At 38.9% G+C, this 26,897-nt stretch overlaps 1 protein-coding gene across 1 annotated transcript in view; it reads right to left on the bottom strand.

The window, feature by feature from the left end:
- Positions 1-2,819: 2,819 nt before the first annotated feature.
- oprl1 (opiate receptor-like 1) overlaps positions 2,820-26,897 on the bottom strand; it is a 37,803-nt gene continuing 13,725 nt past the window's right edge. Inside the window, exons 3-4 of the mRNA XM_084098444.1 lie at positions 12,233-12,588; positions 2,820-9,022 (exon numbers count right to left, since the gene is read on the bottom strand). Coding sequence (XP_083954570.1) covers positions 8,517-9,022; positions 12,233-12,588 — 862 coding nt within the window. The 3' untranslated portion in view covers positions 2,820-8,516. The remainder of the gene's footprint in view (positions 9,023-12,232; positions 12,589-26,897) is intronic.

The following is a 26,897-nucleotide window of genomic DNA, read 5'->3' as shown; positions in this document are numbered from 1 at the left end:
GTCAAGCAAATCCAGTGCATCACAGACCAGCAGGCCTGTCCAGCAGGGGCATGGTGAGCCTGATGAGGGACTTCCTCGACACACAGCAAGCGAGGGAGGAGAGATTTCTGCGGGAGCTTCGGGAATCTATCCAGCAGTCAGTCCCCATCAAGAAAGCGCATCTACATGCCTTAACAGAAACATCAAAAACAAAGTCCAACAGAAGGCTGGAGAGGGATTAAGAGGTGGGCGGGGTGCAAGAACACAGGCCAGGAACCAGAGATAATCGTGTTGGCAACCATGGTGGAGACGAAGACGGGACGAGCCCCAGCTGGAACACCAGGACGAAAGCCCACAGCGAGCAATCGAGGTGGAGCCAGGATGGAGGAGGACTGAGACAAAGGCGGAGTGAATTAGGACCAAGGTGGAGCTGCAGGGAAGGAGGAGCCCGTTAGAGCTGAAGGAGTTGAGGGATGAATAGTAGCTGAAGGCCTGGATGTCCGTGGCACAGGCAGAGTGAAAACTGACCAAGACGGAGCTAGGGGGATGAGGAAGCCCAGTGTAGTCATAGGGTCGAAGTTCCCAGGTGGAGCTGAGTGGGTGAGGAGCCAAGGCGAGGAGCCGACTGCTCGACAAGCCTAGGGGGAGTTACGGGCCTGGAGGTTCTAGCCAGAGCTAGTGGGTCAACACTCCAGGGCCAGACTGGTGTGCTATCAGTCTGAGGCGGATCCACGAAGGGTAGATCGGGCAGAGACGAAGGGCTGGAGTGAGACAGAGCAGGCAGGGCTGAAGTACTGGGCAGTGCAGGCAGGGGTTCACAATAAGTTTTCTTGGACAATACAGGACAAACATGAATTTCAGGAATTACCCTCTTGGTCTACGCGGAACAGGCAGACATATCACTTGGCTGACTAGAAACAGGTAGAGCAGGTGGGAGAGAGAGGCGGCACAAACCCAAACAATAAGGTGCTGGGTGAAGAAATAGGCTCAGTGCAGGGAAATGAAACCAGCAGGAAACACTCACTTTCCCAATCTATCAGAGCCTCTCCATCAGCTACTGTTGAGGGGGTTGGGCTCGACGTCATCCTCTCATACTTTACGAGTAAATCCACAGGAACATGCAATGCTGCCGGCTCACGCACCTGGTCAGACGCAGTTGGCTCAAGCTCCAGGGCGATCTGTGGCTCTGGCTTTGGCTCAAGATTTTCTATCACAACAAGCTCTGGCTCACGGTCTGCGGTGGACTCAAGAGTCGGTGTTTTCCCTCCTCACTCTCGCAGATGGTGAAGGGGGAACTGTTGTTGAGGAATACCCACTCCACAAACTCCTGGAATGTCTTTTGAGGTCTGTCCCTTGAAAACGGACAAAGACAGAACAAAACACTGGGCTTAAATACACTGACCAAACTAATTAACCCTTTCACACGTAAGTTTAAAATATTCTGTCTGACCCCCAGCGTGAGTTTTTCAAGGCGACCGTTATCTAGAACGTGTCACTTTATGGTTTCCATGGCGACGCGTCATTGCTTGTCACATGACACATTATATGCTTTTATGTCATTTTTCCTTTTTTATTCATAATATTCACAAATGTGTTAGCTATAGCATGAAATATCTGATATTCCGATTGTCAAATATATGCAAGTGGATGTGTTTTGTTGTTTAAACACCTTTATAACGATTGCGTTAGTTGAGCTATATGCGCATGGGTGCAGCCGTGTTAGTTTGCACCACAGTTCAGAGAATCGGATCTGTTGGATTTACAACACGTGAATTCATCCACTTCTCCCGAAATACATGAAATACAAGTGGCCGGTGAACTGGGAGAAGAATAGAGTAAACTTTAAAGTTACTTACACAATGTGTATCTGATATGAATAAAACGTGCCTAATTATAATGGAAATGATTATTATTGCCGCTTCCATTGACATCAGTGTGTATTTTACAAACTCTAAATGTATTGTTTTTTTTTGTACTTATGTGAATTTATATGTCTAAAACCTAAAATAAACATTATGTGGTTGAAAACACTGAAAAGTTGTGATATATGTCAGCGCTGAGCAAGTCTGTCTCTGGCTCAGCGCCAGCCAACGCAGGAAAACACATTTGAATTTAGCAGTTGATCACATGCTGCACTGACCATTCTAATCACACCGGTGTGATTGTACACTCCAGGGACCAGCCTAGACTGATCACACCGGTGCAAAAGGGTTAACAAAATGAACAGCAGGTGTGCAAATTAATCAAACAATGAAAAACCATAGCAACAAACTTAACACTAGAACACAGAACTAAAACACATGACAAAAACCCACCCAAAACAGAAACAAACCCAGATGATCCCTTACAAAGAGCTGGTTTAATTAGGTTTGAAGCTAAGCTCTGCAGGGCTGTGGTCCTCCAGGAACAGGAGTTTTGCACCGCTGTCATAAAGTGTCGTGCTCTCTTATGTCAGTGTTTGATTGTGCAAAGAGACACATTTCCATTTAGCCAAAGTAAGCAGAGATGCATCGTACTTGTATGAGCAGTGCAGATAACATCAAATGGAGCAAATGGAGCAAATTGATCCCATCAATGATTGTAGACTATTGCTGGACAATGAAAAGAGATGCTCAATTTATAGAAAACAAGAAACAAGCCAAGAAGTGCATAGTAGACTCTGAACAGGACTAAACTATATACACAATAGTTTTTTTTTTATTGTTTTTTTTTAATATATATATTTATATAACCCTTTTGCTGATTTTTAAAGTATTACATAAACAGGACAGGTGACAGGTACTATCTACACAATACACATAGACGTAAAAGGTAAAAACTTAAATATCTTGGAAACAGTAGCCAGTCGGTTGTTTTAATTGTCATATTTGAATTTATCACATCAATATACATAATAAATAGCACATTTTATCTCTGAAGCAGATGACTAATAAAAAATTGTAGACCAGTGTAATTCCTGTGAATTTCAAAACATGTTCACATCTGAGGTTTTGTTTTCTTTAACAAGCACAAAGTGATCTGTGAAATTAAGCATGATGGCAGATACACATACTGTGCAATTAAGGTGCCACTCAATATGAATGCATCTCATTTACAGATTTTCTTAGCTGAGAAATACAGTTGCAAGAAAAGTATGTGAATCCTTTGTCATTGTAATTTTCACAGCAATGGATGAACACAGCCTGCTCAAACCAATAACACACAAACAATTATACATTTTCATATAATTAGTGAACCCAATGTTTAAACATTCACAGTGCATGGTGGAAAAAGAATGTGAATCAGGTTTGGGCTGCTTTGTTGCCTGAGGGCCTGGGCAGCTTGTTTTCATTGGCAAAATTAATTTATTCTCAGCTTATCAGGACATATAGGTGGAGGATACAAGCCCATTTGTCCTCTATTTGAAACTCAAGTGTACTTGGGTGATCCAACAGGACAATGACCCAAAGCTCAGGAGCAAATCAATAGCAGAATGGCTTCAACAGAAAAAAAAATATACCTTCTGATGTGGCTCAGTCAGAGTTCTGACCTTAACCCTAATTACACCTTGTCTACACTAGATGCGAGCGGCTCAACAAAAGCAAATAGAACCAACCAGTGATGCTGTCTACACTGTATGCGGCACGGCGTGATGCAACACGGCAAATTTCTGGCAGTAAACTGATGTCCCGTTCTATTTTTGACGTACTTCAAGCGCTCCTTCAACTTCTGACACGAAGAACAAATGGATTTGCAATGGTCATGTGTCACATCCAGTGTAGACAGCCTCAAGCTGTTGTGGCGCAACAACTGTCGCATTCACAGTGTGAGATGGCTTGACATTACCTCAAGACAGTCACCAGACATCCAAAGAATATTGTTATGACCCAGATCAGACTAAATTTATGAAGAAACCCAAGGGTTCAAATACATTTTACTGCACCTTAAATAAACATTTTCACAGCATGTTATTTTGAGATAGTCTGAAACTAATATATCGCTTTATATATCAAATATTCAAAATACATCAAAATATCATCCAGTGAGAATTTTTAATCAAAAACACAGTGATTTACACCCATAGCAAGCCATAGAAGTGCCTTTTGATAACTGCTCTTTAATAAGTATGCAGAAGAGAAAAAGATTTCAAAGATTTCCCATATAGGCTGTGTAAACGTCCATAGCACTAGCTGGCATTTGATTTAAGTCCATCTGAAAATGGTCCCACCAGTCAATAAATATGCAAGTAGATAATCAGCCAGTCAATGCAGCAAGTAAACAAACAATCACAATAACAAGTTAAAGTTTACAGGAATAAGCATTAAGTGTACAGTTTCTCTATATTTCACTGACAGTTTCAATATATATATTTTTTAATTTGGCTTTTTTATAGTCTTTTTTTCACATTCAGTGGTCTGTGATGTAAACCCATAACAATGCTGGCTCTTTGTTGTCTGTCTCATCGAGAAGAATCTGTATGTATTAACAAAGCAAGATACATAGCGGTGCAGAAAACATTCAAAAAATAAACAAGGTAATGCTGATGGATGTCTTCAACAATGCACAGCCTCGAACGTGATTAACTTCATTTTATGCACATAATAGAACACTACAGCAACTGTTTTGCAATAAGTTTTAATTTCTTTACAAGTATTTTTTTTTTTTTTTTTTTAAAGGGGACCTATTATTAAGTCTCTGGTGTCCCCAAAATGTACACAAATTCCAATTGGAAGTGAGCATTCCTATGCCCAGCTCACTCCGAAGGGCTGAACATGACCATAAACAATTAAATTACTTCCTTGAAGTGACCATTGCATGTTCCCTTCACTAACGGAACTGTGGAAGGGCCCTTTGTGAAGGCATTCAGTTTTTCACTTTCATTTTGAATGCTCCTACAAATGGCTCCCCCTTGACGAAGTAACTTTCAAGGGTGCAAAAACACTGTTTGGAATTCGCCCTGTGTATGTGAAGTTTCAGCTTAAAATACCCCACGGGCTTCAGATACTCCGGCAACAACAAAACGTACTCGGTTACTAACATAACCTCGGTTCCCTGAGAGTAGGGAACGAGTATTGCGTAGCTATACGCAGTGGGGGAAACTCCTTTCCTCGAGAATATTGAAGCCTAAATTTAAAACGCAGTGCAGCTGCACAGCAAGTACCATAAGAGCAGCTAGCTCACCGATTGGCTGTGCTGCAGCAACTGCACATCCTATGGTGAAGCGGGTCTGACTTCCTGCCTAAGCGCTCCAGCTCAGCGAGTCGACCCAAGAGAAGCCAGCTAAGCCAGCGCCCCAGGCCTCTCAGCCCCGCCCTGCGGCTGATACCCATCGGCGCTTACTGCCTCCTAAGCGCTATCCGCACCCTCGGCACCAGGGGCCCCGACCCAGGCTTGTGTTGGACCCTGGGCCTCTGAAGACCTCCTAGCGACAGGAGGAAAGAGAGTGGGCTTGGGTCCCGCCGCGGCCGGACCACCCTCAAAGAGAGCTCGCTTGAATCTCCCAGCTCCCTGTTCAGCTCAGTCGGCTGGAGATTTTTCTGCTGTTGTCAAGGGGCCCGTTGCACTGCACGCACCCCTGCAAACAAACGCTGTTTTTACAGTGACCCAAATAAAGCACAAAAAGAGTATGTTTTAAGCACACAACACCCGGGTAACCAGTCCCCCTTCACTAGGTGGCCCATATATAAGAGCCTTGGCTCCTTGGAAGGCTCTGAACTGGCACCAGTCCGGCGTAACCATGGGCGTGGCCTCCAGGAGGAAGGTGATATTCACGGATGCTTCCAACCTAGGTTGGGGAGCATTGTACGAGAGCAAGCCTGTCTCCGGCCTCTGGTCGGGCCCGGAGAAGGAGTAACACATCAACTGCCTCGAAATGAGAGCGGTCTGTTTAGCTCTCAAAGCGTTTCTGCCAGACCTGAGAGGGCACCACGTCTTAGTCCGAACGGACAATATGTCAGTGGTATCCTACATAAATCGCCAGGGCGGCCTCAGGTCAGGCAACCTGTATGGCATGGCCAGAAACCTCCTCCTTTGGGCACGTGCCAACCTGCTCTCTCTGAGAGCTGCCCATGTTCCGGGCATCCAACATCTGGGGGCGGACATGCTATCCAGAGACAACACTCCCCCCGGGGAATGGTCTCTCAACCCTCAGATGGTCTGTCTGATCTGGAGTGTGTTCGGGAGGGCGGAGGCCGACACTCACTGTGCAATGTTCTTCTCAAAGAACAGGGATGCACTGGCTCATGCTTGGCCCAGGCTCCCGCTTTATGCGTTTCCTCCTGTCTCGATGTTACCACCGGTCATCGAGCAGATCAGAACAAGCAGATGCTCGGTCCTTCCAGTAGCCCCCCCTCTGGAAGAGCCAGGTCTGGTTCCAGCAAGGGCTGAAGTGTTTCGGCAGGGCTTAGCTGGACGGCTCAAGTTCTCCATCTAGCGGGGGTGGGTGGGCATAGATGAGCAGCGACCACCTCTTCAAGAGGGGGCAGCTTCTCATAACCTTTTTCTGCGGCGCCGTCGACAGAAGAGAGCGTCGCTGAAGCAGAAGAACTCATGCGCGCTGAGTAGGGGGCGCGCCACGACTTTGTGAGCTCAGCATGGACTTCCGGGAAGAAGCCTGGAAGTCCTGCTGGCACCCGGGCAGAAACCATCCATCCAGCCGGCTCTTGGTAGGTTCTTCGGGCGGTCCGCCACAGCCGCAGTCAAAATGCGGAGCATTTCAGAGTCAGAATTGGTCACAGTGGCACCTGACTGGGAGAGAGGGGCGGGGTCCACCGAGGCCGACCACTCTTCTTCCGACGCAGCAATGGAGAGGGTGTCGTCTTGTTCTCCTTCGTCCGATCCGCCGAATGAGATGAGACTTGCTGGGAGGGGCACTCGTTCCAGCTGAAGGGCTTGGTTCGACGGCGAGGCTTTGAAGAGGCAGAGACGTGAAGGTTGCCGAAGGAGATTAAATCTGATTTTATGGTGAAATTATGGGCTTTTATAGCTATAAGCCACGCCCATTCTGGCGGGCTCTTACGTGCTCGGGACCCGCTTCGCCATAGGATGTGCAGTTGCTGCAGAACAGCCAATCGGTGAGCTAGCTGCTCTTATGGTACTTGCTGTTCAGCTGCACTGCGTTTTAAATATAGGCTTCAATATTTTCGAGGAAAGGAGTTTCCCCCACTGCGTATAGCTAGGCAATACGAAGTGACTGTTCTCGAAAGGGAACTGGACAATGTCACGCAGCCAGAATGTCAGAAATTGTCAGTAGCGGTGTTTAGCCTTACATGTTCTAACCAAAGTCAGACAATGATGGAGAGACTCAGGACTTTTAGAATGCAACTGGACGTTTCTGAATGGTCAGTGGATAAATGTATGTAGTTGTTGTGGAGCTAAGTTGATTCAACTCATCAACTACCATGTACCATCATGTTAATCTAAAAATCTTTTGACAACTTTTGTGCAAATCCAGCGTTGAACTGACCCTTGTCCAGCGTAAAACGATTTACGCAAATATACTTTAACGATTTTCTTCGGCACATATCCTTCATAAATGAAATTCAACCACGGTGTCCTCAGTGGCTCAGATGTTGGGAATCTATGGAGACTCTTATAATCGTTAGTACATCAAATAACAGAACATTTGTAATGTTTTTAGGCACAGACATTGTATATCTCCAACTGCTACACTGAGGGTTCTCCAGCTGTTACTCAGGACGGGATCTATGCTAATAGAGCAGATCATCTCCAGTCATGGTTGGGGCTTCTGGAACCACTCCTTTGGACTAGCCAGACTATTTATAGTTTATTGGGATTATAAAAAAGGAGTGGGTGGATTTTACCATTATGTGCTGGTTGTTTACATACACTGTGGACACATCTGTGTTCAAACACCTTATAAAAGTAAATTTTGCATAATAGGTCCCCTTTAAGCTTGAATCTGTGCTACCAAACGTACATGAATATAAAATATTTTTGCTTATTGTACAGTCAAACCAAGAAAAATATCAACTTTTTTTTAAAAATAACAATCAGGCTTTACGAGTCTCTGTTGTTTCAGATTCGTGTCATAACTCTATATAGTTATATAATATATAGTACAGTCCATTTACTATACACTGTTTATACACTATATTATACTCTATAGTGTATATAGTACCACAAAAAGGACTGAAACACTTAATCCATAGGTTCAGAAATATGTTTAAGGCGATGAAATCCTACAGTCTTAAATTTCAAGAGAAACATTGATTGTTGTAAAGAGAGACATAAAAAGCATCTGTACAAGGCTGCAACACTGACCGACAAAGTGTAATAATTATTAAATAAGAACAGAATTGTAGACAATAACATCCAAATCCAATTAAGACACTGTAAAGTGAGCCCCTTTGTCCCTAAAAGGGCGTGTCATTTAACATGACTCCGCCCTCACTCCTAGCCCAACCCTTTCCCCCACCCACCTGGCGGAGGTGACTATGGTGCTAGAGTGTTGTAATCTGAGTCAGCTCAGAGTTTGAGTTTCCTGTCCCTGGATTGGGTTGCGGCTCAGGGCTGACCAGGGGCAGCTCCACGCCTAGTCATGCGGGGTTACTGTTCCCATCCGCAGTCTTGCAGTTGTAGGCCACCTCACGCGCGATGTTGCGCATACGGCTTGACTGCTGCGCATCAAGGCCAAACGGTGAGGGGTGGCAGAACTCGCGGAAGCAGCGCTTGAAGTTTTCGTCAAGGAACGCATAGAGGACGGGGTTAAGGCTGCTGTTGACGTATCCCAGGGCGATGCAGAAGTGCATGAACACCACCATTTGGACACTGCCTAATTTGAATTCCAGTGATTGCGCCAGGGCCATGATCTGGATGGGCGTCCAACACACAACGAAAGCCGCGACTACCACCAGCACCATGCGCGTGATGCGCCGAAGGTTGCGATCTTTCTCCTTGGATCCCGATAGGATGCGAACGCTGCGGAGGCGCTTCACCATGAGGCTGTAGCACACGCTGATGATCGCCACAGGAATCAGGAAGGAGAGAAGGAAAACACACGTCCCGAACACTGGACCCGGGAGAACTAAGATGCACTCGGTGCCTGAGAGGAAAGAAAAATATTAGTCACATTTAAGCCTTGAAACTTGAAGGTTTTAGACAGATAGACAGACAAGCTGATACATTCAAGTTAAAGAATTCATGAGGATATTTTCCTGAAATATCCAGTGCTATTCACTGTTCTGATGGCCATTGACAAAAGTAAACAAAAAACCTTTAGTAAACTAAAAGGTCTAAAACTGACAAGCAAATATCTTGAGTGCCACTCAATAATATAGAGATTTTTACAGATTCAGCATGCCCTTTTCCGAAAATGTTTTTCACAGTTAATCTTTTTCTCCCTGCCACTCCTCTTGACATTTTTGACAGCCTACATCTGAGAGCATTAAAAGCCTCTCCATTTCTGATATGTGTGAATCCGGACTTTCAGACTTACATCAACACTCCCATTAATCATTTGTCACAAGTGACAAGAGATGGTCTTTCATCCATCCATCCATCCATCCATCCATCCATCTGGTCTAGCACATCTGCACATAAGATTTGCAACTTGTTGTTCCAAGTCCGCTTGTTTGTCTGAGGACTATTTTGAGACGGAACAGCTTTGCTAAAAAGTTAAACAAAGATTTAACAGCTACACTGCTGGACATTTGTTTACAGACATTCGTCCACATCCCTCCAGCTCTGAATCTCTGTCATCCTCCCTCCCTCTGCTTCTGTCTGTCTTTCCCTGCAGTGTTAACGGCAACAGAACGCAACTTGCATGAAGTGATGAATAAATAAATATGTTGCAGCCTGGCAGTAATGGAGAGGAGAGAGAGTGTTACGAAAGAAATCTGTCTGAACATTCTGCTGAGAGAAACACTGATCATCTGAACTGTACTGCGTGTCCAAAGAGTTTGAGCTATTTTCATCAAACTCTATATACAGTAAAGCACACTGGCATTGTTAGAACCTATTTAAGAGGGCTTATGTCTTTCATCTCAGACCCCAAGGATCTGCCATTAATTTAGCTGTCAGCACCCTAAACATTTGGGGATTGTGTTCCTTGAACAAAGGTGCAGTGAGCTAAGCGGTGCAGCAAGATATTTACTCTTTTTCTCACTCTTCCACGAGTTCTTTTTTCTTCCATGAGAGCAAATTTTGCATCTCATTTGGAAACCAAGGTCCCAGAGTCTGGAGGAAGAATGGAACTGAATACTTAGGACCATGTGATATTTCAGTTTTTATTTTTTAATAAATGTGCAAAAATGTCAACAATTCTGTGTTTTTCTGTCAATATGGGGTGCTGTGTGTACAATAATGAGGGAAAAAAAATGAACTTAAATGATTTTAGCAAATGGCTGCAATATAACAAAGAGTGAAAAATGTAAGGGGGTCTGAATACTTTCCGTACCCACTGTATATATATATATATATATATATTATACTTTATAGGCCTATACTTATAGCTATACTTATACTTATATATTATATTATACTTATATTTCATATTATTTATACTAAAATTCTAAAGTTTGGGGTCAGTACAATTTTTGAAAGAAATAAGGCTAATATTTTTATTCAGTAAGCATTTCTGTTTCAAATAAATACTCTTCTTATGAACTTTCTGTTCATCAAAGAATCTTGGGGGAAAATTTAAATTTTACACAAAGAAATTAAGTGGTGTTAAACAACTGTTTTCAACATTGATAATAATGTCGTGATAATGAATCACCTTCACTGATGGACACATAGTTAACAGGTCACAAATCAAAATGTAATTTATTTTATTTTATATGCAACCTGGAATTTTTTCCCCCATGAGATTCCCACTTACACACTCAAAATGCATTTCAAACTGACAGGAATGCACACTCACATTTAAGAAGAAAAGCAAGCTCAGCATGGTATTAAAACTGTTTCCCACTAATACAATTAACCTAGCACGGTACTATCATGTTTTTTTTTTTTTACTAAAAAGAAACCTCATTTAATTAGCAAATGCTATGATTATCAAGAGCTCAAAGCCACAGGGAGGAAAGGCTCTTGGGTCACCTGTGGTTCTGCTTGCTGAACAGTGTGCAGAGCAATTACTGTAACTTCAATGGAACCCATAACAGCAAAATGATTAACACTGCAATGCTCTGATGTGCTTTTTAAAGCCCATTAATAGTGCATTATTGACCAACAAACCCACCACACATAAACAGCCGTATTACGGTTCCTCTGTAGGTCTAAGGTGTTATAATGTGTTATTCGGTGATGTGGTAGTAAAATGTCTGATCCCGATTGAACGTTAAATAAATGTTTAATATTTACTGACTGGCCTTTGAGTTACTGTGATCCTTCCCGCATTTTCTGCATTTGAGGGTATCTTTTACATTAAAGTCAACAGGAATCTTTACTTTTACAAAAAAAAAAAAAAAAACTAGATTAATCACAAATTGTTTTCTGATTAATCGCAGTTAAAAGTTTTTAATATATGTTTTTAACATATTTTATAGTGTAACAATTTCACAGTTAATCTCCAAATTAATGTAGAAACAACATAAAGACAGTATATTTTAAATACTTATGAATATTTATGAATGAAGGCCAATATCATTGATACTAATACAGCTACTGATATCTTAATGATTTTTTTTTTTTTTAATTATAGCCATTCAACATTACAGTGTAACTGAAAGCTATAAAAATAGTTTTAACATTTATTAGGCTTCAAAAAATATAACAACTTTTAATTTAAGTGAGCTTAAAACAATCCTCACATAAACCCATAATAAACTTAATATTTGCCTGTGCCCTTCCTACCAGTCTAATAGGTAGGACATATACATGCATTTAATAAAGAAATCAAACAGTTTGCACTGCATAAACTATAAATTAAATGTAGATTAATCCCTATTAAAGCTACAAAAGTTATTTAGTCAAGAGCAGAGTAATTTCCTCGGTTACCTTTGTTCTTTGATTAACATTAATGACAGACAGTTTTAGTGACTGCGGTCATTTTAAGATCTGATGCTGCTGCACATTCTCACAACTCTTTACATTCATTTAATACTTTATTTAACTTATTTAAGACTGCTCTTATGAGGACACTTGACAAAACGTGTGTTGTTTGTTCAAGCGCAAAAAAGAGAACTCGATTTTGGTTTGCTGTCTATGCACACAATACTGATGTGCGTCTTAATGAATCACAAATTAAATTTAGTAGTAAATAGTTAATAAAAGTAAACAAAAAAAGCAAATAGGGTCATAATGGTACACACACCTTCCACGGACTCTTCCACGTCTCCAAGTACCATAGCCGGGACCCCTATGGCTGAAGCCAAGACCCACACACAAATATTGACCACTTTGGCCTTGTGGGGCGTCCGCATGTCCAGGGCTTTCACCGGGTGGCACACGGCCACGTATCGATCCATGCTCATCACGGTCAAGGTGAACACACTAGTGAACATGTTATAGTAGTCGATGGAGATGACTGCCTTGCACAGGGCATTGCCAAAGGGCCAGAAACCAAGGAACACATCTGTGCCCTGGAAGGGAAGCGTAGCCAGAACCAGCGCATCGGCCAGTGCCAGGTTGAAGATATAGATGTTGGTAGCTGTCTTCATCTTGGTATATCTGGCAAAGTGACAGAATGAAAGTGAGAGAATGAAAATATAAATCAGGATAAACAGCTAAACACATTTATCCTGACAAAAAGCAGTCTGTGTTTGCAAGGAAACAGATCAGTTGTCGCTCCCCTGGGCCCTCCGCAACACTGGCATTAAAATGACATTTCACATCAAAACCGCTTTGCTTTTTAATGTGTTGGCGGCAATGTCTTGTTTTATTTGATAGCTACAACCTGTGATCCCCATTGTGGAAATGCTCCAAGATTCACAAACAATTACAAATATTGGAACCAGAATCAGAAAGAGCTTTATTGCCAAGTCTGCTTGCACACACAAGGAATTTTCTTGGTAAATATGAGCAAAGCACTGCCATGACAATGCATTAAAAGCATGAATTATTTGGTTGGCAGCTGTTTTATGATGTTTGAGAAAGGTAGATAACAGTCGCTGTGCTGTACCAATGATCATATCACTCACAACAGCTCCACATTCACTCAGGATCTAATAAATGTTTTGACATTGTTGAAATTAAATGAATTAATCTGCATCTGCATTAATGGACGCAGTTTTACAGTAGGTTATAGTGGGCCCACAGCTGATTAGCCGAACTGTTTCAGTAAGATAGTAGCCGGTTAGCCGGAGACCTACACAAAACTACATATTTTGAACACCCGGTATAAATATATACATCAATAATTAATCATACTTACAGGTTGTAATTCTGAGGAGCAAGGTGGTTCAAATAAAGTTCCATCTTTAATGAATAAGCATTTTGTAAATCCCATTTAGACCCAAGCAGACAGATATTTGAGAAGCAAATTTACTGACAAGCCTTAAAGGAGCCAGCCCTTAAAAAGTGATAATTTTAGACAGAGGGTCATAATGAGGACTGAAAATAATCATTTACACACACACACACACACACACACACATATATATATGATGGCTGCCCTCTGTGTTCACTACTCACTACTCCTAATGTGTGTGCATTAACTGGATAGGTTAAATAAAGAGGACATGGGGGTATGGGTTACCATATTTTGCCTTCACATGTCACTTTTTTAAAATAATGTTTATTATTATTACTTTCACTATACTTTATTTGCATTATAAGTCAACCTTGGAATTGTCCAAATATGCATTTTTACCAGATTTTTGCTGATTAGGTTTTGGTCAGAGGTCTAGACAGAAGAAACTGGGTACTCTCAAATTTAACTTTCAGTGCACTTTATTAGCTTGACAAAAATAGTATTTAAATAATTACAGCCTTTTACAAACTGACTATCAGTTGTGCAAATAAATAAAATAAAATCAAGTATAATAATAATAAAAAAAGAAAATCTCTCTTCTCTAATACAGCATCATTATAAGATGACATGGTGCATTTTTACTCCTCTGCTGTACTTTCTTGGGTGGTTATGCAACAGCGTGAGCCAGACTGAGGAAGTGTGGTGAAGAAGTGAAGAAGACAGACAGCACATCCTCCTCCAGTCCTGAGTCACGCATGCAGGTATAGAGCCATTTTAATAATACAGCACCACAAACATCACCATGTAGAAAAATAATAATAATCAGAGTAAGGCTTGTGGATCCAAAAGTAAGCACTATCAAAGCTTACTATCAAATTTGCTGAACTTCCCAGGAAGTGGGACAAAAGATTTGAATTGCATTCTCACTCAAACAGAGTTTTCATATTTCCAACTGTATGGTAGCACAATATAAACACTGACAGACACTGCTGTGAAATGACACTAGTGATAATAATAATAATAATAACTCTAATTATGAAACTGTATGTGTGAGTCAGTGTGAGTAAGAGCTACACCAGCGATATTAGAATGCCGCTTATGAGCCCCTGTGGGTTTATCGTGACAAGTTGAACCGGCAAATGAAAACAACACCCTGTTTTCACTGACATATTGTATTTAATAAACAGTGAACAGACTTCGTTAGAAGTTATCAGTAATTCTCTTATAACTGCCTCAAAATTACAAAGTATCTGTTGAATATTTTAATCACAACATTGCACTGATCAAATTACAGTTCAATATCTTAATGAAATCTCAATATACATGTATATACTGCAGTTTCAATATGTCACTGTAAAAGCATGAGCATATAAAGACATTTTAAGCATTTTAAGAAGTTTTCAAATATGATTTCAAACACTGAGATCGTTTTCACACAATACACATGGTATATCATACTATGGCAAGCAGTAGAGGAGCTCCTTAACACTCATTAACACTCACTCCATTCCCATGGCTCTCGGCCCCATCCCTGCTTGCCACACATACCTTTTCCTAACCCCCCAAAAATGTGACCCCTTCTTTTGCAGGCTTTGGTTTTAAAAATGGTTGAAATGTTTTTCAGCAGGCATAATATGAGTCAATCAATTATTAAATCAAGAAGGCAGGTTGCTCACCTATTATGAGTTTCTAGATGTCCATAAAATTCCACTGACACCAAGAGAGTTTTCTATTGTCATGGATGTGATTCCCACAGGGGTCTTGACATTATTCAGTGCTAATACCCAAAACAGTATTGCACCCCCTTTTGCTTTTGATTTATTTGATATGTAATTGGCAATCTTTGTTTTTCCCCTGGAGTTGTTAAAGGTGAACTAAGTAACTTTTTTACCTTAACTGAACAGCTTCAGAGTCATTGGAATGGTTATATTACTTATTTCGGGTTGAATGGTGGTCGTTTCGCACCCCCCTGGTGCCCGTGAGCGGAAAATCCGCACTTGCAACTTTGAGCCGGCCGCCGCGTCAGGAAGTATCGCGTGATATCAGGTCTCGCGATGTAAACAATTGCTTTACGGCCAAAAGAAATCTGCTAAAATGCTGTCATTATTGCGCTCCCTCACGCTGTTCGAACCCGAATGAAGAAGACGTTTTAAAGAATGTCCCATCTGCTTTGATGTCGTTGATCTACTAGCCTCTGGTGTCTGAGAATCACCAACGAGTTTTTACAACAGTGTTGTCAAATATCTATTCCGAAGCTGTGGGGGGAGCTCTAGAGAGAAACCTGCGAGCAAAAAGCGAGAATACAGCGAAGAAATCCCAAAACTACTGAGCCCTGCTTTAATAAAACTATTCGTTCTTTACTTCAAAAAGACATCGTCACCATGCCAAACTGTATTGTTTATTAGAATAGACTTTACAAGAAAACTAACTATGAAACTCAGGCATTAATACAGACATCCCACCCTGCAAAAACAAAAACTGTGTGACTTTATTAAACTAGAAACAGGCGAAATATGGAAAGATGGCCTCTGGGATGAAAGCTGACTTTGCCATTGCTTGATTTCATAAATATCTGATGGTGTTGACAAGAGGGATACAGCTTTGAAACCTTATAAAATAGTTACATTTTCTGAAATATTAACCTCTTCATGTCATTCCATATGACCTTAAATCATTTGTAGAACAGGAACTGAGACATAAGGCCAGTTCCATAAACAGCCAGTGTGTTAGTTTAAAGGGGTGGTATAATGCCCCTTTTTACAAAATGTAAAATAAGTCTCTAATGTCCCCAGAGTGTGTATGTGAAGTTTTAGCTCAAAATACCCCCCATATATTTTTTTATAGCATAGATAAATTTAAAGCAAAAACGCATTGTTTTGTGTGTGTCCCTTTAAATGCAAATGAGCTGCTGCTCCTGGCACAGAGGGCGGAGCTTCAAGAACTTGTGTGTTAGCAGCTTGCAAACACGCACTAAAATGTCAGAAACTGTTCTGCCTTTTATGTTCAAACCGAAGTCGGACAATGATGGAGAGACTCAAGTAGAAGTGACAACATGTAGAATGCAACAGGATGTTTCTGAATGGTTAGTTGATGAATTTTTGTAGCTGATGTGGAGTTAATAATCTTCAAGTCATTGATTAGCATATTCTTTCATGACAATCTATAAATTGTTAGTGTGGGCACTGTTGTAAGATGCCTACAGAGTGACATGCATGTGTGTTACATACTGTATTGCAATAAATGTGAAGACTTATGTGACAGCTTGAGCAGATTCCTAAATGTGCTCAACTACAACAACTCACCCCCTTTTTTTCTTGCGTGTTCCCAGGGGTGGGGTTTATGTCAATTTTTGGGTTTGTGATGTCACAAACCCGAGAGGAAGCTCATGTAGTCCTTACAAGGCATTTGTTGTAGTCCTTAAAACGTGATTTCTGTCAAATAAAATATCTCCCTTTGCCTTGAACTTTGAATGTCGTAACTTTGCAGATGTTGTTTATGCTGAAACATACTAACTAAAGTTGAAAAGTGAAACTATAATCAATCCCCCCCCCCCCCCCCAGATCAAATGAATGGCAAATAAAGTTGTGCTCAAGTTCTGCCTCGTGTTTGTCACCAGCAGAGCTGATCTAGGTTGTTTTTTCCACAGGGTTACTAAATCAAACTAAAACTAGAGAGATTAAACATTTCACAGCAGGCGTGGTTGTAGCAAGAAAATCTAAAATTGCATGAGTAAAAGAAAATCTCACTGGACAGAGTCAGAGAGAGATTGCTTTGAAATGTTAAGACTGAAGGCTGAGAGATTCAGTCTCTGTTAGTCTGGGATGGAAAGAGGAAGGGACTCGTGAGAATTGTGGTTGAACTTGCACTGACAGCATTTCAACTCCTTGAAAACCAGACTGGGATCAGACAGCACTGAAACTAGACCCTGGGCCTGAGAGCAGCAGAAGGAAGAGATCAATGAAGTGGAGGGATGAAGAGAGAGTAATCAAGGTTGAGACCTCGGAGAGGGAAAAGAGCATTCAGATCTACAGAGATGATGAGGTTGCAGTGAGCTATTGGGGAAACCATTGGGAAAACATTCATGCACATCAGCTTCTCTCTCTCCCCCTATGATCATGTCTCATTTACACAATCTTGGCCTGGAATGTCTACAGACAGTTTTGGGCTTGGGCCAGTCTCAGTCCATTAACTGATGCTAAAACAGGAAGGATATGGCAAAGGATATGAAGCATAAGACAAAACAAAGAGATCTCTGGAATGCTTTTCCAATCTAAATTAGTACTGAAGTTTTAGATTTTAAGGGAATATTTTTTTAGTGTACTTAAAATAAACTCTTTAGACAGCTTCATAATGCATTCTTGAACTGCAAATGCTGTTCCAAATGATAGGTGATCAAACAGTTGAATACATTAAAAAGTAAACTATATTTTATTTTATTCAATATTAAGGTATTAATATTATAAAGAGTATATATGTTTGAAAGAAATTAATTTTATGACCTTTTATGACAGTGAATACATTTATAGTCTTACAAAAGATTTCCATTTCAAATAAACGTTGTTCTTTTGTGTATATATATATTTCAGGAAATAATTATATTTATAATATGAAGTCTGAATATATAGAATGAAAGTCTGAATATATAAAACGAATGTCTGAATATATATGGAATGAAAGTCTGAATATATATATAGAATGAAAGTCTGAATATATATAGAATGAAAGATATAGAATGAAAGTCTGAATATATAGAATGAAAGTCTAAATATATAGAATGAATGTCTGAATATATAAAATGAAAGTCTGAATATATATAGAATGAATGTCTGAATATATAGAATGAAAGTATGAATATATATAGAACGAATGTCTGAATATATAAAATGAAAGTCTGAATATATATAGAATGAATGTCTGAATATATAGAATGAAAGTCTGAATATATATATATAGAATGAAAGTCTGACTATATATAGAATGAAAGTCTGAATATATAGAATGAAAGTCTGAATATATATAGAATGAATGTCTGAATATATAGAATGAAAGTCTGAATATATATAGAATGAAAGTCTGAATATATATATAGAATGAAAGTCTGAATATATATAGAGTATATATATATAGTCTAAATGTATGTGAAAGTGTGAATATGTGAAAAGAAAGTGTACATTTGACAATTCTCATTGAATAATGTGTAGCTTGTTTTAGCCTTTTTAATTGTGATTAATTTAAAAATGTCATTCCCTGAAATTTTCCAATACTTTGGTGAGCTACAAGACTTTTTTGCAACAGTTGGTCATACTCCAAACAACATAAACAATTTGGAGTCTACATCACGTCATCGCGAGGATCATATTTCCATTCTTGCAACATTCTTAGTGCTTATGGGCAGTCATGTTCAACAAAATGTTGCTGAAAGAACATTATGCATCATTCTCGAGGGAATTTATGAATCTTATGAATTCACCGCATTTGCTCTTCCGCGATGAAATAGCGAATTAATTTCTTCATCAGTAGAACGATGTTGAGTACAGTTGCTAGTATTTTGGCCCGTACACGCATTCGCCAGGGTGTTCATTAGATGATCGTTACTTAAAATTGCTGCTACTAAATTTCGTGCGGACTCGCTCATTGTTCAAAATGTGTATAAAAAATAGTAGATGAATAACACAAGATGGCGCTGATAACATCAGATTTTCATTCCATATATTCAGACATTCATTTTATATTTTCAGACTTTCATTCTTTATATATTCAGACTTTCATTCTATATATATATATTCAGACTTTCATTCTATATATATTCAGACTTTCATTCTATATATATATATTCAGACTTTCATTCCATATATTCAGACATTCGTTTTATATATTCAGACTTTCATTTTATATATTCAGACATTCATTCTATATATATATATATATATATATATATATATATATAGGCTATATACAGTGAGGAAAATAAGTATTTGAACACCCTGCTATTTTGCAAGTTCTCCCACTTAGAAATCATGGAGTCTGAAATTGTCATCGTAGGTGCATGTCCACTGTGAGAGACATAATAAAATAAAAAAAAATCCAGAAATCACAATGTATGATTTTTTAACTATTTATTTGTATGATACAGCTGCAAATAAGTATTTGAACACCTGAGAAAATCAATGTTAATATTTGGTACAGTAGCCTTTGTTTGCAATTACAGAGGTCAAACGTTTCCTGTAGTTTTTCACCAGGTTTGCACACACTGCAGGAGGGATTTTGGCCCACTCCTCCACACAGATCTTCTCTAGATCAGTCAGGTTTCTGGGCTGTCGCTGAGAAACACGGAGTTTGAGCTCCCTCCAAAGATTCTCTATTGGGTTTAGGTCTGGAGACTGGCTAGGCCACGCCAGAACCTTGATATGCTTCTTACAGAGCCACTCCTTGGTTATTCTGGCTGTGTGCTTCGGGTCATTGTCATGTTGGAAGACCCAGCCTCGACCCATCTTCAATGCTCTAACTGAGGGAAGGAGGTTGTTCCCCAAAATCTCGCAATACATGGCCCCGGTCCTCCTCTCCTTAATACAGTGCAGTCGCCCTGTCCCATGTGCAGAAAAACACCCCCAAAGCATGATGCTACCACCCCCATGCTTCACAGTAGGGATGGTGTTCTTGGGATGGTACTCATCATTCTTCTTCCTCCAAACACGTTTAGTGGAATTATGACCAAAAAGTTCTATTTTGGTCTCATCTGACCACATGACTTTCTCCCATGACTCCTCTGGATCATCCAAATGGTCATTGGCAAACTTAAGACGGGCCTTGACATGTGCTGGTTTAAGCAGGGGAACCTTCCGTGCCATGCATGATTTCAAACCATGACGTCTTAGTGTATTACCAACAGTAACCTTGGAAACGGTGGTCCCAGCTCTTTTCGGGTCATTGACCAGCTCCTCCCGTGTAGTTCTGGGCTGATTTCTCACCTTTCTTAGGATCATTGAGACCCCACGAGGTGAGATCTTGCATGGAGCCCCAGTCCGAGGGAGATTGACAGTCATGTTTAGCTTCTTCCATTTTCTAATGATTGCTCCAACAGTGGACCTTTTTTCACCAAGCTGCTTGGCAATTTCCCCGTAGCCCTTTCCAGCCTTGTGGAGGTGTACAATTTTGTCTCTAGTGTCTTTGGACAGCTCTTTGGTTTTGCCCATGTTAGTAGTTGGATTCTTACTGATTGTATGGGGTGGACAGGTGTCTTTATGCAGCTAACGACCTCAAACAGGTGCATCTAATTTAGGATAATAAATGGAGTGGAGGTGGACATTTTAAAGGCAGACTAACAGGTCTTTGAGGGTCAGAATTCTAGCTGATAGACAGGTGTTCAAATACTTATTTTCCTCACTGTATATATATATATATATATATATATATATATATATATATTCAGACTTTCATTCTATATATATATTCAGACTTTCATTCTATATATTCAGACATTCATTCTATATTTATTGAGACTTTCATTTTATATATTCAGACATTCATTCTATATATATTCAGACTTTCATTCTATATATTCAGACATTCATTCTATATATTCAGATTTTCATTCTATATATATTCAGACTTTCATTCTATATATATTCAGACTTTCATTCCATATATATTCAGACATTCGTTTTATATATTCAGACATTCATTCTATATATTCAGACATTCATATTATAAATATAATTATTTCCTGAACGGCTTGCCATAATATGTATATATATATATATATATATATATATATATATATATATATATATAAAGAAAATGTTATCAATATTTCACAATATTACTATTTTAATGTATTTTCGATCAACTAAATGCATGTACATCCGGATATAGCTCTTCTTCGCCATTTGATCATCATCACAAGAATCCTCACTATAAGTATTATTTATCTGACTGTGAGAGATAGAAGTGGCAATGCTGATCTTTTTTCCATACTGTGAGTTAAATTCTAATTTTGGTTCCTGAAACTCTCTCCGTGGATTATGTATCCATGCAGGAAAAAGGAATGAGTAATCACTTGATCTCTGGTATAAATATTATATGACCTGCCATGTTAGATGATATATTTATGTTAATTGCAGCCACTGACTGAAGTCACAGGGAGAAGAGTTGAGGTTGCTGGAATTTAATTAAATTTTCTGCAGAGCAATATCTCAAATCTTAATAAAGCAGCAGAGTTAGTGTTGGTGAGAGTCTGTGAGCTTCATTCGTGAGGCAGAAGAGTGTTTCTGTAGAGACTCTCACTCTGACACCTGATCTGACAAAGACATTCACCAGATTTAGTGAAGACCTCCTGAGCTACAAGTGTTAAATGTGAGGAGATGAAATACTGTTTTAGAAACTAAGCATCTCTGTGTAATTGAGTGTGGAAAGAAATATGAAATTTTGCTCTCATATAAAATAAAAAAATCAGATGAAAATAAAACGGTGTTTAGTCCATATTTAAAATGTTTTTCTGTCATTTTCGATAGTTATTATCAAGGTAATGCATGTTTTTCCAATAAGTTTGGTTTTAGTTGGGTATTTGGTTCTGTAAAAACGTTGTTATTGACAGCTGTGCTTGCGATTGAGTCTGCAGGAGTGGGACCTTTACTGCTGCACCACCTCTGGCACACAATGGTTGTGCTATACAATAAACAAAAGTCTACTGGACTTTAAAGAGCCCATATGTGTGTTTAAATTTGCTTACAAAGTGCCTTTTGTTGATGTAGACTACAGCATGGTCATAGAGCAGATAATCTCAAAGCAAACACATGGACTAAGCTCCAAAACATATGTGTTTCTTACTTAAACCTCAACAAATATTTTCTCTAATAAATCATTGCAAACTGCTCTTTCTGAACACCAAACAACTGTAATTTTGTAATAAAAGTAGGTAAAGTCCATAAGCCATATGGTGACTGCATTGTATGTCATTAATCATAGTTATGGCCGTCAATGTGTATGTGATGTGTAAACATGACATAAATGTCACGGTGTGATCTGAATGATGAAGTTAGTGTGTAACCTAGCATTTGGGAGTGATAACAAATTTTACTGTTGTTCCTTCTCAGAGCCAAAAGACAGCTTGTTGTTCAACATCCAAATGTTCAACATCCAAGACAATATATATATATATAAATAAAATAATAAATAAAAAAAAAAATATATATATATATATATATATTTCTAGATACAACTTTTTTTCACAATATCTGTAATATCAAACATTGTGTAAAAGAGAAAATATATTTTTATTTAGTGTTGCATTGCATCAAATGCTACTCGTTCCACATGAACTTCAGCAATGAGAGAAACAAATCTCCTGTTGAAGAAGTGATCATGTCGATGCACTTCAGTATAATTATATATTTGTTCACCCTATAGAATAATGATGACTGTCCTATTCACAACCAAAAGCAATCAACCGATCAAGTAATTGGTCCTTTCAGAAGCTGTACGGATAGTTTTATGAGGAAAATTTACAAGGGCAGCTTTAGAAAATGATTGAATGTGCCTTTGTCAATTTGTATTACTAAACTTCCATAAATATATAGCGGCTCAGCATTGTGAGTCGGACACTGAAAGAGATGCTTGAGAGGATGAGGAATTGAAGAAGAACACACTATACACACATACAAATCAGTGGGTACACAAAGTTTTGTGAGGTCATGTTTTGAGGGAAAGAAAGAAACAATTGTTTAACATTATCCTTATGTAATAAAAAGACAGCCTGATTGACCGAAGTTAAGTATACACTGAGTAACAAATAAATGTTTGAGAGTTTTTTACTGTATTTTTTTAAATAAATGCAGCCATGGTGAGCATACTGTTCTTTCAAAAACAGGAACATTGGTTTCTTCACACTTTCCTCACACTTTTTATTAAATATTTATTAAATATTTTGTATGCATGCTGTGAAGTTGTGCCGGGAGTGTAAAACTAATGTGTGTTCCACGTTTCAATTTTATCATTTGTCATGACGCAATTAAACATACCAAACTGTGTGGACGTCATTTTTGTCAAAGTGGTCATACCAATCTTGCACTCATTATTCCCAGCCTATTATTCAATAAATTACTATGTGGAGGGTATTATCTACATTATTGGATGTTATTTTGTGGGTTTTAGTGAAAATGGCCAGATGGAAGAAGCTGTCCTCTTGCAACCTTTGCTGAAATGGCTAAATCTGGTCAATCGGTTTTGGATATTGCTCATATGCTGGATGTTAATGGTCACAATGTCTACAGAATTGTTTCAAATCATCATGAGACCACTACCATGCGAATGTAAAGCGCTGTGGCTGGTAGAAAGACTAGTGAGCATTTTGACAAAAGGATGAAAAAACAGCTTCTAAAGACTGGATGAGACAATTTCATCTTGAACTGTAAGCCAATGGCTGCAACAGGCTGGACTGTTGGGTTGTGTACCAGTAAAGAAACCATTTATTAGTTTTATCTTCTGAAAAAAAAAAAAAAAAGAACATTTACCAAAGAACATAAGGACAGGAGTGTGGAAGATTGGAGCTGTGTTCTGCAGTCAAAATATAACAATCTAGGATTGGATGGTTACGGTATGTGGAGTGTTTTAATACCAAATGCATGTGTGGCGCCATTAAGCATGGCAGGGGACAGATAATGGTATTGGGAACCCAGGTGTTGGAAGGATCTACAAAGTTGCTGGCACTTTGAAAAAAATAAAATAAAATACCTGGGAATCCTGCTTAACACAATGTAGCCAAGTATGGCGGATCTGCTTGGAGATCAAATGTGTATTTTTCAACATGATAATGATCCCAAACACACAGAGCATGCAACAAAGTTACACACACACACACACACACACACACAGAGAAATTCTGATCATAAATCAGGCAAGGTGAGGGACAGTCCACAAAGACCACATTAATCATCTTAATACAGACTAAATGAACTGGAGAAAGAGAGTTAGAATTCACAAAATGACTGGCAGCTCAGATAATGTTTCATTAAAACTAAGCAAAACAAACTGCTTGACTGACACCATTAGAGTACTGACAATCATTATAACATTATAAATGGACGAAAAAAAAAAAAAACATAGTCAAAGTAAACATCAATTTTAAAATCAAGCAAATGCCTCTGCCAAATGGATGCTCTGGCACTGGGCTGGAAAAATCTAGCGCTCACTTCACAATGTCCACTTTCAACAAAGCAGTCAGGGCAAATGTTGTCACAAAAACGTTTTAGGCCTAATTATTAAACTTTAATGACAAAATAGTTAGTGACTGATGTTTCTGTTACTGAGCTGATCCTATAGTTTAGTCGATGTGTAAATGTCTAATCAAAAGCCTGGTGGCTTCAGACATTTGCTGTGCCATCTAACACATTTTGTGTCATGCTGGTGAAGCCCATCACAGCTTGTGTATAGCTTCTGCTTTGATTGAGTATAATCAAAAACAACATTCCTTTTGTCCCAGTCTCTGCCAGTGGTCCAGATAATACCCAGCAAGCCCTGAGAGGATTACTATGCATAGAAAAAGACAAGAGAACGGAGAGACTACAAACAACTCAATTAAAACTGTGTGAGCAAAAATCAAACAAGCATAAAAACAAATTCTTCAGCTTTCAAATATCAATCAGTATTGTTGAGAATGCAGCACAATTTATTTACTTTTTTTAGTAAAATGACAACATCTTAAAGCTAAACAAAAAAAAAAAACAATCTATAAATTATTCAGATGGGGGGGGGGGGGGGGGGTTGGCAAAAATTATGCTCTCAATATTCTAGCAAATGTTCAAAATTCTTTCAAATTAATTGCAAACCATTGTAACTTGGAGTAATTAAATCACTTGTTAATGTCATGACAAAGAAAAGTAAATAATAATGAATATGAGCAAAAATCATTCCACTTTAACCAGTCAACCAGTTTATGAGATTATTTACAGCCAGGACATATAAAGGAAAAATGGGGATTATACCATAGGGAACACTTTCTTATGATTTATATTGATTTATAACTTCATTGATTTATAACAAATCATTAGACACATAAATCCTACTAACTAGATAAACTATTATCTATTATAAAATGAATCAAGCATGATACACAGGAAGTTTTAAATATAAACTAACATTCAAAAGTTTAGGGTCTGTAAGGTTTTAAAATGGTATTACATTTTAAAAACGGTTATATTTTTTATTAATTAATTATTTTTTTATTTTTTGTTTATGTATTTTATTCCTGATACATTTATTCAGGATTATTAGATGAGTAGAAAGTTCAAAAGAACAGCATTTATTTGACACTGAAATCTTTTGGAACATTATAAATTATCAATTTAAAGCATCCTTGCGGAATACAAGTATTAATTTCTTTTAAAAGAAAAATTACACACAAAACAGGGATTTAATAAACTGTATTAAGAAATGTTCCAAATTGTTCTTAAAGAGGTTGCAATAAATAAATGTGAAAACAGTTTATACAAAATTTAGTGTGATTTTGTGAAGGTGTAGCGCCTCTTTTTAGTGATGATTTGATGGCAACAAAAAGCAACAAAAAGACTTTCATAACCTTGTTCATGTAAAGTGAGAGTCACTCCTGTAAATACATATTAACTGAGATTTCAGAACAATTACCCAGAGACTGTACACAAGCTGTAAACCTGTGGCATCTTTATTACAGGCACAACACATCCAGTGACTTCAAAAACAAACAGCCTGGAAAGGGAAGTGAATTGAATTAGCCCCTGCCTGTACATAATTAATGCTTTACACATCTAAACAGAGCAAGAGCATGATTGCACAATTTCTCTCATTTGGCAAGAAGCTGCTGGGAATCACAACTTTGTCTGCCAAGCACATTAAAATGTTTGTGTCTGACTGCTTTTGCATTTTTGCCAAATGGTCTGCATTATCAAGTCACACACCTGTACGTGAGTGTTTACGCACGCTGAGTCCTGTCTGTCAGCAAGCGGAAGGCTGAAACAAAGTCTAGTAACAGAGTATAAAGGCACTGTTTTTTGCATTCAAAGTGATAACCTCCATTGGAAAACATTACCAATGGACAAGGACAGCAGAACAGATAGCAACACACACTAATGTAACGGAGATCGGACAAAGACTGACAGAACAGACGGATTTAACACAGAACAAACACATATTACACTGATTAACAGAGCACAGGTCATACAGATGACGATGATGACTAAACAGGTGATACAACTGAACTGATAATGACAGTAACTATGGAAATGAAGGAGTGGTGGGAAAAGAACAAAGGAAAACAGGAACAACTCAAAACACAAACTGAAAGTCCAAACAAGCACTGACACGTGACAGAGGGTCTGCAGGCACACAGGATTCAAATATTCCACAGTGTACATTGTTATTGTAATAAAAACAGAATTGGTTTTCCAATACGGCTTTAGCTCAGTGCCAGAGCCATTTAGGTGCAGATGACAATAAAATAGATGACGGGCTGTAAATTAAAGCAATTGTAACTGCACAGCTATGTTATAAAAGATTCCTTCCAATTTTACTTTTCTTTTCTTTTCTTTTTTTTCCTTTA

Source organism: Abramis brama (genome assembly GCF_963993115.1).
Source record: "Abramis brama genome assembly, chromosome: 22".
NCBI classification, from domain to species: domain Eukaryota; kingdom Metazoa; phylum Chordata; class Actinopteri; order Cypriniformes; family Leuciscidae; genus Abramis; species Abramis brama.
The sequence above is the reverse complement of the archived record's forward strand: the minus strand, read 5'-3'. Positions and strand labels throughout refer to the sequence as shown.